The sequence below is a fragment of the Camelus dromedarius genome, chromosome 5, assembly GCF_036321535.1.
Source record: "Camelus dromedarius isolate mCamDro1 chromosome 5, mCamDro1.pat, whole genome shotgun sequence".
NCBI classification, from domain to species: Eukaryota; Metazoa; Chordata; class Mammalia; order Artiodactyla; family Camelidae; genus Camelus; species Camelus dromedarius.
In genome coordinates this window covers 45318475-45337238 of record NC_087440.1, presented here as the reverse complement: position 1 = coordinate 45337238, position 18764 = coordinate 45318475, and the positions used below count along the sequence as shown (strand labels likewise).

General features: G+C 34.2%; 1 protein-coding gene across 1 annotated transcript; it reads right to left on the bottom strand.

The window, feature by feature from the left end:
* Positions 1-534: 534 nt before the first annotated feature.
* On the bottom strand, positions 535-17732 carry LRFN5 (leucine rich repeat and fibronectin type III domain containing 5). The gene is made up of 4 exons (XM_064485919.1): positions 16346-17732; positions 12974-13686; positions 6547-6590; positions 535-845 (listed from the first exon to the last, which is right to left on the bottom strand). Exons 1-4 carry the CDS (start codon positions 17728-17730, stop codon positions 828-830), a joined length of 2160 nt encoding a protein of 719 aa, XP_064341989.1. The 5' UTR covers positions 17731-17732; the 3' UTR covers positions 535-827.
* Between the last annotated feature and the right edge of the window lie 1032 nt (positions 17733-18764).

Here is an 18764-nt window from a genome sequence, read left to right as displayed (position 1 = left end):
TATGTCCTTCTTTATTTAACCTGGAAATGTATTTTATTACCTCCAATTGCAAAACTGGAGAAATCGGCACTTTTAAAATGGAAACATAAGGCCTAGAATTATTAAAAACCTCTTTGCCTCTGCTTTCCAGAAAGGCAATGAATCAATTTGGATTAGTTACAATATGCCTACCTTGATGCTTTCTGAAGTCCCATTCGGAGATGAGATCCCTCATCACTTTCTGTCTTACACTGAAGCAGAAAATTGCTGTAAAGCTGTTTAAAGACTGAACTGCTCTCCCACAGAAGTGGGTGCACTTCAGTCATGGAAGAAATAGTTCCAATATTATAAAGCAATTTGTGATCCCTTAAGGTTTTTGGACTTCATAGATGTAAAAAATTACTATACGTCTTACAATTATCATTTCACCATTCATACTGGAAGCAATTGAGGTTTCCACAAATCAGGCACTGTGCAAATTCTGTCATAGTAAAACATTTATTTGTTAAAGTGATATAGATTCAAGATTCTACAGTCTTAAATCATGGATGGCAATGTAACATGGATTGATACAGAACTCGATGCCAATGTAGGCTTTTTTCTTTCCTTCTTTAAAAAAAATACTTGTAGGCCAGAAGAAAAAAAAAATTTGGTTTTAAAAGGGGATGAACCATGGTCTGATAGAGCCAGTTCCACCTGCATCAGCGACTTCTGCTTCGGCTCCTGTGGACAATTTCTTCTCGGACACCAGCTCAACAATTAGCCTTTGTGAATCGAAACATTTTTAAATTTTATCCAGTAAAAATATCAGTGGCAATTTTTTTCAGGAGAGAGAGAAGTAGTGCTCTTCAGATTAACTCCGGCCTCTGAAATGAAAGAAAAAGAAGAAAAAAAAAAAGAAAGAAAGAAAGAAAGAAAGAAAAAGAAGACACATGGCTAATAAGATCATTGTGCTAGCAATTTAGAAGTTACTGAGCTGTATGCATCCAGGAAGGAGCTGATCGCTATAAATACTAGACACACCCCAGAACACTACCATGTGCACATCAGTTCTTAAAATGTTGCTTGGTAATTTTTAACTGTGGAATATATTTTAAAAATCTCATTTTAGAAGGAAATCTAAATGTATTGACTAAATAGTTATGCAAATCAAAGACAAATTGTGGAATGGCATTTTTCCTTGCTTCGGTTTTCACATTTATATTAAGTTAAGAGAAAAAAATGATTCTATTCATTAAAGCATGCCATTCAGGTTTTAACAAGTATTCATACTGGTTTTTAAAATATGAACATATTAGATCAAATTTGTTCATCACATCTAAGAGCTAAGTGAGCTCTACATTCTTACATATTCTGTTGGAAATTTGCATCATATTAAAGTTTTATGAAATTTAATTATACATTTAATGATGGTGAAGACTATTAATTCACCTTTATTAATTCATTCTTCACCCACAGAACAAATGAAATAAATCTGAAAACTGACAATTACTCACAAGCAAAGGCATTTCATAGTTAACATGAATTTGAAAGAAAATCGTATAAAAACATTTAAAATATTTAAATAACAAATTACAAAAATACTTTTTCTCTAATATGGGGTTTCAGTACTCATGGCTTTCAAATATGTCTATAAATTCTATACTTGATGAAGATGGAAAATAATTTTTGAGAAACATACAATTTCATACATATGAAACAGAAGTAATTTTTCTCCTTTCCATTTAAGAACAACTACATGTTTACAAGATGAGGGTTATAAAATGCATCGAACAAATGAATGATGAAATATAGATTCTTCATTAACTTCAAATATTCTACTTCAAAATGTTGATGTAGGGTATATTTGGATAACTGATGAAGGTAGGCAAAATACTATAGAGATATTTTACTTAAGAAAGTATTCAAAATACTTAATCTGAATAAGTAAAGTTATTTTTGGCACAAACAATAATTTTAAAAATTATTGAATAAGAACTTACTTGATGTTCAAAGATTGTTAATCGATAATAGATATGTATCCTATTGTTAAAAAATAATTATCTTGGAAAATACTGAAATATAGGTATTGCTATACACTTTACCTGGAATATTCATTCTAAGGAAAACATTACAAAATCACTTTAAATTAGAATGGCAAGTATCTAGATTTCTCTCCATTGGGTTCATGGCATAGTTTATGTTGGTGAAATTAATTATCAATAAGCGTTTTTTTCTTTTTGTATTTCCTATAATATGTTCCTTTGATTAAAAAGTCAAAAGTTTGCATTACACCAAATTTCAAGTTTCAGGAAGTAGTAATATAGAAAAGCCTAGAAGAAAAATTCAGTGGACAGTATAACTAGTTTGACTTTGGAAATAATAATTCCTTCCAGAATAACAAACTTTCTTTTAATATCAAGTTAATGATTCTACAAGCTGACATAGCTTAAAGAGTTTTTGGCTCAATTTCACATTTGGGAACAATGGTGTGAATCTGTCTGCCCTGAATCTACCACTATTGAAACGATGACATAATATGACTTTGAATAAAAATTTTGTATGTAGGATATTCAAAATAACACTTTTCAACTTTACTTATCAATAAACAAACTCATATAGTGATTCCATAAAGATTTAAATATGGAACACAAAATTACAAGAGCATCACAAAGAAAAAACACAACAGACTATAATTAGGCTAAAATGTTATAAGAACTAAAAATAACCAATTTGGGGTACGTTCCTGATGTTTTGTCAAAGATGCTCATTTACCAGTGAAAGAGCAGCATGCAAAACACTGCACAGTCTTAACAATACCACAAAGGAAAGAGGAAATTAAAGCTACCTTGACATTAAGAGAAGGAAAATTATCCTGACATTGCATGGATTTTGGAAACTGTTATTGCTCTTACTCTGAGTGTAATTAAGAACTGTGGAAGAGTTTTTATTTTGTATAGTTAGGATATCAAAAGAAGGAGGAATTGATTTCTAAATGTCACTGCTGACACTAGGGTTCTATTTTTTTTTTCTAATTTTCTGTAATGTTCAAATAAGTATGTCAAAAAGTATGCTTTAATCGTTATCAAAATAGTTACATGTTTTCTACCTATGTGCCTTTTCTATTACTCTTATTTCTCTCTTATTTTTTAAATTCACTTGAAGGGAGTATCATGGGGAAAAACCCCCTACAGAACCAAATATTTTATATTGGTTATTCTTGCTTGAAAAAAAACATTGGAAAGATATTTGGATTATATATACACATTTGCTTTGCTGCTTAACTCTTAGTTATTTTCCAAACCCTGTGTTTTCCCATAGTTGTTTTAATATAGCTCTTTATCTCTAAACAAAATAACTTTTTACTTGTTTATATATTAACAGTTTCTCTAAAAGAACTAGGTTATTATATCTGTAGCAGAGATTTTTTGATAGTTAAAATTATTTAAATACCTTGATTGATACTAAACATAGAGTTGATACTGAACATCATAAGTCAAATCTATTAAAACCAGAAAGCAATCATCTTAAAGACTGGTATAAGCAATCACAGTGTAAGTGGCATTTCTTGTGCATACTTACACACACACAATGTACACATATTTTGTTGGTCCGAATACAATAAATACTTAAAAAAAAATTTTTACTTAAGGCATTTTCAGTATAAATGCAAATTAGTCAACGGTTCTTATTTTAACTACCAAGTATGGCAGATCAATTGTTTTACCTAGTTCACTTTAAACATAAAAACATAAGGTTTTTTAAACATATGGTTAATTTATAATGTAAGTATCTATTACTTAAAGAGTAATTATCAATGATTTCAGCAACAATTCCTCTCACCTTTCCTCTCAATTCATCTTAGTGTGATTGGAATCTTATGACTATTACAGAAGGACTGTACGTGTTACATTAAGTAGGTTAAGCTCACTCTGTTTCTGTATATATATAGGAAAGGTCTTAAGGAAAACGGGCATAGAGCATATTCCGGCTAATGGAAATGGAGTAAATTTAACTCATTTTTCTCAGTAAAAAAATCATCTTAGCAGATACCTCAGTATGAAGATCACCTAAACTGCTGACTAGATGAAACTTTTCTGCCCTCTCTGCTCCTTTCTATTAGAACTTGATGTTATATTAGGGACTGTGTTATAATTGATTTACTACTGTCACCTTGGAAAAATATTTTATATATTAAAAATGTGTTTCTTGCTTATATTGCCACCTATATACATAAGGAACATTTTAATTTAAATTTAATGCAATGGGCAGTGTCCACATTTTTGGAAAATATATACTTGCCTCTGGGTAGAAAAAGATATGTCTGTTACCATCCTGTGGGAAACAGAAACTGAAAATAAAATTTTGTAATCTTCCCCACTCCATCCCCCCCCCAAAAAAATTAAGAAGCTGTGAGCCCATGAATCTCTGCCAGCCCTGTACCTCACTTCATTCACAAGGTAAAAGTACTGCTGACAGCGTGAAGGGTCGTGAGAAGACGAAGAACACACGGGTCACAGTCTCTGCAAAGGGGCATTACTGTCCGGTTGTGCTGACAGCTGTAGCAATGACAGGCCTGCTATCACAGACATCATTTACCGAGTAAGAATAGTTATGCTGAGGTCACATGGTGACTTAAATCTGACAACAGAAATGTAGCAAGGAGTTGGCTAATGAGTAAATGATGTATTGTCACTAAATTCTGTTCAAATTCTTCTTTGCCTGTGGATTTTTCTTGCTAATGCTTATAGAAAGAAAAGAAAATTAGACAAAGCATGGAAGGAAAGTGGCTATGACATTATGACACAGCCATTTGTTTCAAAAAAGGAACTAAAGAAAGACTCAGCATAACGTTTTAAAAATAGATGCCATATTCTCATATACACACATTCACTATGTAAATCTAATACAAGCACACATATATACACACGAATTTACTACACAGAGAAATGACAAGTCACTGAAAGATCATGGACCAGATTATTAGTATTTGTGTGTGGGTGGTGGGTTATGACAGGTTTACATTTGTTTTTCTATTTTAAACTGTATTTTCCAAAGTTCTCTAATTAATACTCATAACTTTAGGACAAAGAAAATCATTATTAGAAATCTTACATACTTACCACGTTGGCAAACCTTTTGCCACCTCAAGTAGTACACAGACTCCCAAGGAGATTACTTTTCTCTAAATTTGACTTCTAACACGGTGGTAACATAAAGACATAAACACAATAATATGTAACATGCCCCATGAAATGGGAATATTGGGGAATTGCTTTAATGGGTAATTGAAAAATGACCAAATGGACTCTCCTGCTTCCAAATCCTGATGTAACATTTCGCACCGTTCTGGACGGTGATTCTGATAGATGAACCTCAACCTCCTAAACTCTTTCTAAGGCGAGCCAGTTTTGGAACAGTGAGATAGCCAAAGTTGCATGAGAAATGAACTCTTTAAAATCAAAGACAGAGAAGAGATGGAGGGAAGAAAGGAAGAGGAAAGGGAGGGAGGGAGAGGAAGAGAGAGAAGGTGGTGGTGAACCGAGGTGTCTTTACTCAGGTCAGTTCAGTTCTATTAACACCAAGCATGGGCCAGACTCTGTGCTATGGATGGTTTGCAGTGAGCCATCTGTTCGTTTTTTGCAGCATAGGAACGGGATCCTAAATTCAGTAAGGAAATGATGCTTGAAAAACATTGTGTCTGATGTGGGAATGGAATTCTTTAGGGGAAACCATAAATGATGCTCCAAGTTATTGTTATCTTTTAAACCAGAAATGGTAAAAATCGAGACCCTTATTTTTACTACGAACAAATAAACCAATGGCTTTTTTTTAAGGACTTTTAAAAAGCAGAGCATTTTTTTTCTGTGCCAAATCTTAAGCAAACGGCTGATGCATCCAGCTGTTTGAACAGATTGCTGAAGTGCCATTCTCCTCTAGAAACACACTCTCGGATCCAATTAAAATGCAGGAATCAAATACTCATTTGAAACTTCAAAAAAAAAAAAAAAAAAAAAAGAAAAAGAAAGAAGGAAAGAAAGAAAGAGAGAAAAGCAAACCAAGAAGAGTAAATGGTTGCTGACAAAAGGAATACCATGAATATTTCATGTGTAGTCTTTTGCTCCATTTTACAGCGGCTTCATTCATTTTGGGTAACAGTGAAACACTTCTGTTCATCCACTTCAGTGAGGCGTAATGTAGCATCTCCGCTTCAGTTAGGATGTGGAGGCCAAGGACAGGAGTGAATATACTCTATAAAGTTACTGTCTTCACGTGGGGAAATGTTTGTAAAAATAAACAATACATCACATGTGACTATAAGAGCGGCTCCCAAGTCACACTAGTACTCCCTTTATTCATCCAGTACGAATCAGAAATATTCAGGTAACCAGAAATATGCCTGAACTGAGGAACTGAAAATTCACCTAACCAAACTGAACTTCAATTTTGACCATGGAGCATCGACTCAGTTTTAATGGAAAATTTCAACACGTTGCATGAGCCAGCAAAACACAAATGGAAAATTCATTTATAAAACAATATACCCACTTAAGTGCTGAAATATGTGACAGGTAACAAGAAGCTCACCTGTGCTTCCTGGACAATCTGGTCAACATTAGTCGGCAAAGCATCTGGGAATAAAATTTTCAGCGTCATGAACAATTCACTTTTTAAAAAAATGAAACAGACCTTAAAATACTTCTCACTGAAATCTTGGTAAGATCCTTCTTAAAAAAGTTTTATCTAGACTTTTTTTTCCCCAAACTTACCAGTTCTTGGGTTAATTGCAATTGACTTTGATAATACTCTCTGTGGCTACTTCTTGATACATAACACTCGAAACATAGAATTTTTTTAAAATATTTTTCTAGTTACGAAAATGACTAACTATCAATGTAGGATGCACTTTCCCTGCAAGAGATCAGTAAGAGAATCAGGCTTCTATTAACTTTCCTTAGGCAAAGTTAATATGTCAACTACAGAGTTGCACGTGATAAATATGGAAAGATACATCAAGAAAAAAAAAATCCAAAGCAGGAAATGTAGTTTCACCATATTCACCATGCAGAGTATAAAATAATCATTTATAATATAAACCATTATTCGATAACCCCCCAAGATAATAGCATGTTTTGCCAAGTACTCATTTATCCTTATATAAAATAGTAATGTTCTAAATGCAAACATTCTGCCTTTCAGTGTCCATATTCCAATTGGCTATAAATGTTTAATATCATTAAATAGCCCTGTGTAGTATACATTCTGCTTCCTTCCCAAATGTCCTATTTTTAAGCAAATACTCCTGGTCACTAGAAGTAACACAATTATGAGAAAAAAATTAAGTGTCTCAGGAAAATGTCGCTCTAAGGGTTCACAGGTGAAGGTGATGAAAACAGTACAAAATACTTTTTTGATAAACCTCCAGCACAGATACTCATATAAATTGACAATGACCTCTGGAGATTAGGTTTTACATGAAAGCAACAGTACAACATGTTCGCATTATACAGGAAAAAATAATTAGGAAATCACATAATGGTAGAGCCCATATAGTATGTTTCATAAGCCCCTTAAAGTAGTAGAATAATTATTTATTGGAAATATTTTGGAGCAAAGTCACACTTAGTGTCTAGCTAATGTCTCAGGCAAGATTAAATACACATCCACTTCTGAACATAAAATGAAATGAACTTCATGGCTTTCCCCTGAATGTATTCAAAAATAATTTTTCTGCTGTTTTTAAAATTCATGAACATACATTCACCTATTTGAAAAGAATAAATTAAATTAGACAAGTTGTGGAGATGGTTATCATGAGGAAGTTTGGAAAAATAAATCTGTACTAGAGTTTACATTCCACTGTAATCTGATAATAAGCACAGTTTGTGCCGCTGTTCTGTGAGCAGTCCTCTAACAGCCAGCCCACTGAAACCTAGTTTTATTACATTACTTCCAACCCACATTGCAGGCCTCCAAATTGTGATTTGCAATGATTAATTTATAAGTATACATGTTAATATAGCCACATATTACATATACAGATATAAAAGTATATGTCATATAGTGTATTTTATTCGATGGTCACTTTAGATCCTAAATTTTGACTTCGAAATAGCTGACCAAATCAGAAGACAATGGCACACTGATTATTTTATTATAATGAGTATTTGTACTATTTGATGAAATTGCAAATGCTTTAGCATTACCTTCAAGAGGTAATTTCATACTTCAGTATACCCCCATTTACAAACTGTTAATTTCTATGTCTCACTTTAGATAAATGCTGCATATTTGGCAGGACTCAATCCCAGTAATATGTTTACCATTCTTTCCATATTAAGTGATCTTGCTGCTATAAGATTGTTTCTGTTACCAAAAAACCCCCCCAAAAAACACAAAAAAACAGACAAATACCCTCAAATCTGACAAAACTAGCTGCATTTGTAATCCCAGCATGCATTTTTCTGGCACAGGAGGGAAAAGGACTGAGTAGTCTGACACACAGAGCTCTGAAACTGTTATCAAAGCCCAATCATTAATTTTGGTTACTTTCTCTCTTCTCTATGAAATTTTAACAGTGATTTATTTTTTACCCACAAACTTAACTCAACTAACATGTAACTCACAAACATTATAAGGTAAATTATCATTATTTTATTATTATTATTATTATTATTATTATTATTATTATTATTATTATTATTATTATTATTAGTTTTATTACCAACTGAGGAGGTTAAGAAAAAAGTATCTTTTCCATCCAATCTATCTTTGTGCTGAAGTCCTTTCTCCAAAACTCTTTCACACACAAACTCACACATAGACACTGCTGAAGCAGAAAGACTGGACTCTTCCTGAGACTCAAGGGAAGGCTGAGCAAAGGGAAAAAGAGTACACAGTCTTCACTCTCTCTAGTATAAATGACCATTGCGTGCTGAGCATTATAAAATCGAACTGGACTTCTGCCACACTGAAAAGAGAATGGGCTCATATCTCAATTTTCTTTGAACAGATGTCCCATTGACCATCACGACTCAATGTACAATAAGATGCTTTTTGTTTTTGGAATTCTTTAAACTCTTGGCATTTTAATGATTGTTTTTAAGTTTATTACTGTGAATAAACAGAGTGGATAATATTAAAACTTAGGAATCAAAAGGCTACTGATGTGAATTTTGTGATAAATGCTTCAGTAACTTTTTTTTGTTTTATAAATTAAATATTTAGTTTCCTTTTAGTAATACAAGCAAAACAGTTAAAATTTAGTTCTGAAGTAAGTACTTTTTTCAGTGCTTTAAAGTGAAGGAAGAAATACTTAACAAAAAAAGATGAAAAGAGATTCCTATAGACAAATGGAAGACATTTAATTTTCAAGCATTTCTTAGATTCTTGTAGAGAAAGTATGTATCATTCAGATAGTAAACTTGTTACGTCTAAAGATGGCTTGCAATAGCTCAAAAACTTATATTCTAAAAGTTTTTAGTGAATTATATCTGCAAAGCAGCTAAAATCAACTGTCTAAAAGCATTAAACAGCTTACTGTGAACTCAACTTAACTACTACGTTTAATGGTTGTAAAAAATATAGAAAATATGTTGTCTTCAGTGAAGGTGTTACTATATCTAATTTAAACTATTGCATTTAATGTACTTTTTGCTAATCTACTTGTAGACTAAAATGAATAATATTCATCAAATCAAACTGTTTCTTAGGATTTTTGAGGTTGCTTTGGATGCTTCATTACCCCTTTATGGGACTCATATATTACACATTTTTTAAAGACCTACTTTAATAGTAGTTTGACATGTTCAAATTGAGGGACAATTATCCAAAAGAAATGAAAAAAAAAAAAAAAACTAACACAGGAACACATATAATTTGAAAAATGCTTGGAGTAAAAATCTGTACATACATTATTCGTTAGTTTGTTTTCATACTGAACAAGCTGACAGCATGGTGTAAAATGGCTAAAAATTAAAGAAAAATAATTAAGAACAGGGAAGCCAAAACAACATCTACAACCTATACACTGTCAGCAGCAACAAACAGCAAAACCATATGCTTTGGACCACACGTATGTAGCTAGTTAAATAAGGAACGTAAGAAACGGCAGAAAGAAAAGCAAAAGGAGGGACAGAATTCCTTGCTTATAGTAACATAATACTTGGATCACAAATCTCTATTGTCTTAATTAATCAAAATTCTTACTATTGCACCTTCTTCCCTGGCTCCATTCAAGGAGTTAGTCATCTATTCATTTGCACATTCATTCATCTGAGTAACTACCGCGTTTCGGGTATTATACCAAGTACCTTTAATCAGCCCCAACCTTCCCATAGACTTATCTTTAAGTCACTTTACACTCAAACTGCCCTGAGAAAAACATAGCTCATATACTTATAAACAAAACCAAATAACATTTGACCCTCTTGATAGGCCAGTCTTTTGTTCAAAACTTTTGTTCAAACATAAACTTTTTGAAAGATAGGAACACAGGCCTTCGTATCACTTCCAGAACAAGAGTTCAAGCGTTTGATTAATTCACCCTAAAAATAGTCTTGTAAATGTAATACAATCGTTTAAACGGTTTCAATGGCTTTAGCCAAACAGAATAAATTTCACGAGATTAGGTATTACAGAGTTCTAAATGTTTATGAGAAATAAAAGATATTTAGCTGAAATTTCATTAGAAACACAAGCAGGAAATTAACCTTAAAAAATATAGGCAATTGGAAAATAGAAAATAAGTTAATCAGTAGCTTGGAGGTGACATACCAAGCTGCTGCCTGTTCTGTGTGATTTCGGGGCCCCCCTGACCATAGCCTTCATAATGCCAGAGACTCCTTGTTTGGGGAGTCATGTCTTTAATTCTTGAAAACTTTTATATATTCAGGATTGTTCAATGCTATGCAGGTAAAAACCTAAGAAGGGGAGAAGTAATATGCTTTTGTCAATCAGCACTTGGTGAAGAATTAATTAATTAACGTTAATTAAAAAATTTAGTTGGGGGTTAGACCATTATCACAGAACGAGTGTTGAGAATACACTTCACTTTGAGTAATGCTTTGGTTTTACAAAATACCACTACACACATGACCTCATTTATTCTTCACAAGAACTATATACCTGACCCACAAAGGCTGATTAGATTTTAGAGAAGTGAAAGGCAAACTTCAGAAAGAGAAGCAGGGCAGAGAAGGCATGTAGGAAATACCCAAGGTGTTGAAAGCCCATTAGACAGGTGTTTTCAAGACTGGCTCAGAAAGTAATCTCTAACTGCTTTAATCTAAGCTACTTTTGAATGTCATCACAATACATCATGCATAAGATGTGCCTCTGTTGAGTTAAAATTAACTGAAAATTTTATAAATGCCTCCAGCAAGAGGAAATTAAACTAATGACTGACACTCCTCACCTGTATTTTAAATGGTATTAAAAGTAATCTGAAAGAGTTAATAAACTTTTACTGTGGCTTTAACTTACTCCCAGGGAGTACTTTACACAGAGTACACATCTTACTATATTATGGCTAATATTTTTTGTGCAAGGTTCCCACATGAGCCTTACTCTCGAAAAAAAAATACCCAAACCCCCATTTACTGATCTTTAATAAAACACCATCAATTTAGATATAATATTTTAAAAATTTCAAGGTAGAGAGAACATTTGTCTACAGACCTTGATTTCAGTGACTGTCCAAGAATGCCATACTATCAGGGAGAAATATTATTGTCAGCCTAAATTAAAAATCCTTTGTAAAATGATGTATTCCCACTAAGTTGTATAATTTCTAATTAAATTTCATCACAAGATTTGGTTCAAATAATAAATACATTTACTCTAAGAGAGAAACATTCAGATTCAGAATTACAGCACAGGAGGGAAAAACAAAACTATCTGGTTAATGAGCAATGACTTTATATTGCTTATAAATGTAATAAGAACGCCATTAGAAGATTTTTATTTTACTTGGTGATAAAAATAAATACCCCTTTGATAAAGGCAGTTTTGTATTTTTGTCTCTCTATTTAACTTGCATTAAGAAAAATAAAAAGCTCATTCATTCAGCAAACATGTGTTGAATGAATGAAAACACCTTCATTCGCCCAGGCAGACACGTGACTTAAAACTGGCCCGTGACTTAAAGCTGAATTGGCTTTTCTTGATAAATAAAAAAATCAATTGCATTTTCTTCTGCTTCCCACTGACAAATCTGTGCCATGGACGAGAAACATCATAGAACCATAAGGCACCTGAACCAAGACTGTTGTTTAGAAGGGGGCGTATTTTAACCCTGCCTAGGTAGACGTATTTGAATATTTAATTTTAAATAACATAACGACACAGAGCTATTCTCTAAAATATCTGCCTAAAAATAAATGCCGCTGATATTGAAAGAAAATATACAATCTATTCATTGAAAAATACCAATCATCCATAGGTGGCATTTTGAAAGACTGGAGGAGATATCATTATTTATGCAAGCCTTTTTTTTTTTTCATGACAAGTTTCACTTTGTGATCTGCTACTGCAGAACCTGGAAGCCGGTCTCAGAATAAGGGAAGGCACTGCTGTCATGCTTTTTTTCCTAAACCATTTGATATATACATACATATGTATATCACCTTCATATATGCATGTACATATATGAAGTAACTGTACCCTAGAGGGTTTATACACCATGGCTCTAGAGCCATACATCAGAGAGACAAGACTGGGATTTCAAATTCCAATTTCCTATGTGAGTTCTCAAAATAATTTTTTCATTAAAAAGTAATCATAGGTTACACAGTGCTTTCCAACATCCACTCGGAATTTGAAAGAGTTGTTTTTCCACTACACCCATCAGAACTGTGGGGCTGAATTAACATCGCATTCATAGACATGCTCCTTTTAGAAAACAGTCCACATGTGTTCGGTGAGTTAATATAACAATAGTATTCCTTTAATTCTCCGTTCAGGGAGTACCTGTGCCTTGCTCGGGATCTCTCAGCAGGCAAAGTGAGAAACTTACTTGGCTTTGAATGTGCTCTTTTAGATGTGGGCCCCTCTGTGCCAGAATCAGGAGGTCGACTAGCTAACTGCAAGGCAGTGGAGTTGTTCCTGTTAGTGTTTTGGGACTCAACCTTTGTGACACCTTCACTCTGTGGTTCGGTACTTGGCTTCATGCCAGTCTTTCTTTTCTGCTTCTGGGACACAGAAGTGCTTGAAGTCCAGGTAGGAGGCAAAGCGGAGGTAGTGGTAGAGGAGTCCTGACTTGGACAAGTTTCCGAAGATTGTATCACATTGTCTTGGGCAACTTTACAACATTGGGCGTTCTCTTCGTGTCCCACGGCTTGTTTGGACATGGACTGGGGCAGCGCCACGCTGCAGCCTTGTATCTGAGCCCCGTTAGTTTGAGAGTAGACGTTGCTGACCTTGGTCACCTTGTGTTGCCCATTATTGTTACAAACCTTATACCGGATCATTAGAATGATGATGAAAACCAGTACAGATGCTACGATGATTCCACCAATAATAATAATCATGGTGCCTCCCAAAAACTGGGACTGCATGAAATGGCATCGCACATAATCCTGCTCCGTAGTAAACTGGATGCAACCCACGACTCTTGTGGCAGTGAGGGAAGTAATGCCATCGTCATATATTGCCAAGACACACAAGTCATACGTAGTTCCAGCAGCCAGGTTATTGACAAGAAAAGTTTTGCTCGTAGGAGGTATCATTCTGAGGGACAATGGAATTCATGTTAACATTAAGAGCAAAACAAAACACACACACATAGTCATCATGACTTCAGTTCTGTTTCATTTCAGTACTCATTAAGATAAGCACATTTCTATCAGATATGAAATACAGGAAATGTTCTAATCATATTTTTACCCAGTTAAAATGGCTAAACATCATTGTTGGATTCTGCATTATATTAATGGTGCCTACATCATGCCTTGATGAGCTTACTAATTATATTGCTTGGCAAAGCAGAACTCCTAATAAAAGCCACTGCTGAAAAATCATTTATGACAAATTGCTTTTGAAAGGTGTGACTGTGACATTATCTGACTACTAAACAAATCCATTTAGCACTTACAACACCTCTGTGACTAAAAGCCAATTTGAGGGAAGGGAAAACACTGACAATCACATTAGAAACTAGAATGGAAATGTGTTTTGGAGTATTTATTTTCCAAATCAGTTAGAAGCTGCTATGGGATGGTATCTGGTAAATCCATCTTTAATAACTCAGATAATTACAAAGACTAAAGGACTTTATTTACAGATCTCAGCCTTCTCTTATGTCTTCAACACTTGGTTCCCAGTATTTTTTATCTATAAATGAGGTTGATGAAAATGTATGAGCAGTATTATCCTAGAAACAAGAACTGGGCAAAGCTGTTAACCAGAGCATAAATCCCTTGTCCTCCCCACTGTGGGCTGATGAAATTACTTTCAGAACATAATTTTGTAAACTCTGAGAAGAATTTAAAGACACCTCTGAATCCATCACATCACAAAAGTCTTCTGTGGATGCCTTTTCTCTAGTAACTTTTTTTTTTTGTTGTTCTAAGTAACAACCATACATCACCTAAATTAAGATTTAATTTAGGGAAAAAAAAAAAAAGGCTTGAAACTACACTTTATCTCTTGAGTTTTAGAAATCTCAAGACTTGGTAATGCTAATCTGTTATACAACCTAAACAATGTGTTCTAAATGAACCAAGAACTCTGAGGCCAGACTATGCATTTGTGGTTGAAGTCACTACCATTTAGCATGTGCAAGGAAAACGCCAGGCATTACAGTTTCATTTTCACCAGGACTGGATGAGGTAGGCATCACCACTCTTTTACACATAACAAACATTACGGTCACGGACTCAAGGAATTTCCTCAGGGTCATAGAGAATTTACTTGTCATGGCGGCATTAAAATCTTGGAATTTGGAAAACAGAAATGGACCTACTTCACAGAGCTATTGTTTAAAATACATGGAACGTCTAGTAGCTACAGGAAAATATGGGGTAGGGATGGATGCTTATCCTCGACAATGGGTTAAATTATCCATAACCTACATGAAAAGCTGAGGATGACAAGAGCAACTGCTTGATGCTGATAGACATGCATCGTGTCTACAGCTCCATACATTTAGTGATGAGAGGGATATTAGAAACCATTTACCCTAATCTCTCCCTTTTAAAGATGAGAAAATTAGAACCCTGCCCAGGACAGATCACATGGCTAGCTAGGTCAGTTTTGCTTTTTTTTCCCTACCAGCACATGTTCAATTTAAAAAATTTTACTTTCATTCCTCATTTCCATACATGAGTGAAAACCAAATTATCTTCAAGAATTCATCTGGGTATATAAGAACAGATCTGATCTTCTTTCAGGAAAGCTCAAAGATGAATATATATATATATATATATTTATTTCAAAGCCATGATTTTGCATCATTTCCTAGGAGTAATAATAGTCTATCATGAGTGAAATTACATGGAGAGGTAAAAATGTATATTTCTAACTGCAAATTGGACAAGATGTGACTATAAATCAATGAGGCTGAACTTCAGAAAAACATACCAGAAATTCTTTAGTCATATGCAAATTCTCCACCAATGTCCTTACCCCGAGATTACATACTTCACACTCCAGTGATACTTTCACTGCTCAAAATACTTACAAACTTTCTCTTTGGAACTGTCTTAAGAACCAGTGTATATGAGACAACACACACACACACACACATTACTCAACCACTCAAAAAAAAAAAAAAAACAAAACAGTCTCATTATTTTTAGTTACATTCCTATTTTTGACCAAAAATGGCAATACCCATCTTGATCACCCACCTTATTCACAAGACTTGGCTCCAAATGGCTTTTGCTTGTTTCCAAAATTCAAATTCACCCTCAAAAGACGAAGATTTGCCACCACTGGGGATATTCAAAATAGTATGACGAAGGTTCTAAAGATAATTCCAAAAGTGTTTTGAGCAATGGCAGCATCATTGGGATAATGGGATAGCCTCCCAACGTGACTTCCTTGAAGGAAAGAACACTCATGTGGATGTGTAAGTTCTGGTATGTTTTTGAATTTTTAAAGTTAATCAATCTTGTTCTTTGATAGTCACATCTCTTAGATGAGGGGGGAAAAAGTAAGTAAGCATAATATTAAATATAAATTTAATGCTCTGAAAATAACACCATTCAAAATATTTCTCCACATGTATTCACCTTTCACAAGCTTTACATCAGATACTTTAAAAAATGGAGTACTTTCATTACAACACAGAGGAGCACTGTCAGTAAAAAAAAAAAAATTGGCAGTACATTATCAAGCCCTACACTAAGATGCATGGCAAGGCTAAAATGGGCTTCATTTTTCTTACCTGTAAACAAGGGTGTCATCATAAGTACCATTGTACTGGATCTGAAACATTCGTATTCCAGGGATGTTTCTTTGAAAATTAAATTTAAGTAGTGCTGTAGACGATGTTGCTTCCGCCACCACAATTTTATCTTGACTCATCTTAGTATCACCATTACTGCTGCTTGCATTAGAACCTGACTTCGTAGAAGTTGAGATATCTGAAGAACCAGGATCAGGCTCATGGATATGGTTCGTACTGTTTAGTAAGTGAGGGAGCTTAATTATATGCAGATCCACTGTTTGAGTTGCTTCCCCAGCAGGATTGGAAGCAATGCAGGTAAAAGCACCTGTATCCTTTACAGTTGTTATAAGAATGTCAAGTGTTCCATTATCATACACCAGAGATCTTGTTGCATTTGAAATAAGCTTCCCTTCAGGAGAAATCCAGTGAATTGCAGGTTCAGGGTCTCCCCTGGCTTTGCACCTCAGGGTTGCCCTCTGACCCTCCAGGACTCTCATCTCATGTGTATGCCGAGTAATGAGAGGAGGCTCACACAAAAACTCCTCCTCAGGAATGGACCAGAAATAGCGGCCAGTTAAAAGTGCTGGAGAAGCACAGGTCTCCAGGTCATCCTCTCTGGACAGACGCCTCAACCACAACAATTCACAATTGCAATGCAAAGGGTTTCCACCAAAACTCAATGCAAAAGTTGATGGGCTTATGATTCCTGAGGTTGCGAGTACCTGAGCTCGCTGAAAGAGAGGGTCAGGTGGTAGTTTCTGCAATTTATTTGATGTTACATCTAGCCGAGTCATCTTGTGTAAGTGCGAGAAAGTCCCCTTAGGGATGTTATCAATCATATTGTGGTCCAAACTAAGGGTGTGCAAGCTAACCATCTTCTCAACAGCATCCCAAGGAATTGTTTCTAAATTATTATAGGACAGATCCAGCTCCTCAAGGGCAAAGACATCATCAAATGCTGTAGAAGAAATGAGAGTCAGCTGATTGTTGTTCAATATCAAATGATGGAGATTGGAAAGCCCGCTGAACATATCATTTGTAATTTTAGTCAATCTGTTGCTATTCAAATGCAATGCCCTCAAATTCCGTAAGTCAGCAAAAGCATGAGGTGTAATAAAACTTATTGTATTCCTGGATAGAGTCAGGTCCACCAGGCTGGTCATATTGGCAAAATCTTTCCTTTTAATGTTTGTAACAAAATTGTCTGCCAAACGCAGTTCCACAGTTCTTCTGTCAATGTTTGGTGGAACAAATAAAAGCCCTTTCTTGGCACAAAGGGTTGCAAGATTAGGAGACAAAATCTGACAGACACAACGCTTAGGACAGATCTGAGCTTTCACTGCTATGCCAATGAAAAACAGATAAAAAAGAAATTTTTCCATTGTAGATCAGATTTAAGAGCCTGTAAAAGACACAAAATAGAGTATTAGCATCCAATCATTTGAGTAATGTTAATATTCCTCCTAAAATAATCTTTTTATGCAAATTAGAATATGGAAATAATTGATTCATGCGTTTACCGAGCCAAGTATAAAACATCACCTTTGTATGGGTGGCTATTATGGATGCTAGGATAAAAAATATACCATTCACAACCTCATGGGATTTAAAATCCATAGGTGCAGGAAAAGGAGATACTCAGCCCAGATTGGAGGGTGGGAGTTCAGGAAAACTTCCCCTAAACTCCAAAAGACACCTTGTAAATTCAAAAGCTTTTATTTAAGGCTTTGCAGGTATGTCAATTTACTAGTCTGAGCAGAAACAGTAAGTGACAATATTTGTTATTGTTAACCTTGTGGCAAGGATTTGAAAGTAATTCGTTGTTAATTAAATTTTATTCATCCTTACAAACTATCCTGAAAATAATACAACTTTCACATCTCAACTGCAAATATACAATCTTGTTCTCAAAAAAAAAAAAAACCCTGAAAATTTTCCACAAATGCTCTGAGCTCTAAAATATTAGAATATTTTATTTGATATAATGTGGAGTTTTAAAGATAATTTGTGGAAAGCAGTAATCAAAATACTTGACAGTGAGTCCCAGAAGATGTCACATTCCACTTTCCTCTTCTGAAAATCTTAATGCACTTGTATTTATCCAAATTTAATTTTTAAAAACTTGACAGTTTCATTTTCCATCTTGCTCTTAAGTATTTGCTCTTGAAACTAATCATCAAAAATAAAAATACTGATACAATATTGTAAACTGACTAGTCAATAAAAATACATATATACAAAAAATAAAAATTAAAAAAAAACAATGCTTAATGATTAAAATCCTCAATAATGACATGCAGTTTTAAACATCAAGAGGGAAAACAGCTGGAGAAAATCAATTTTTAATTGATGAAAATATGAACTATGGAATTATTCTAGAAATGATGCACCTAGTGTTCTAAATAAAATCTATTCT

Bases quoted from the DNA above. Each gene is read 5' to 3' on its own strand.
- LRFN5 (XM_064485919.1), bottom strand. From the start codon at position 17,730: ATGGAAAAATTTCTTTTTTATCTGTTTTTCATTGGCATAGCAGTGAAA. The intron at 13,687-16,345 runs GTAAGAAAAATG...ATTGTCCCTCAG, and splicing joins GATGACACCCTTGTTTACAG to AATGATACCTCCTACGAGCA. The intron at 6,591-12,973 runs GTAAGTTTCTCA...TTTTATTCCCAG, and splicing joins AAGAGCACATTCAAAGCCAA to ATGCTTTGCCGACTAATGTT.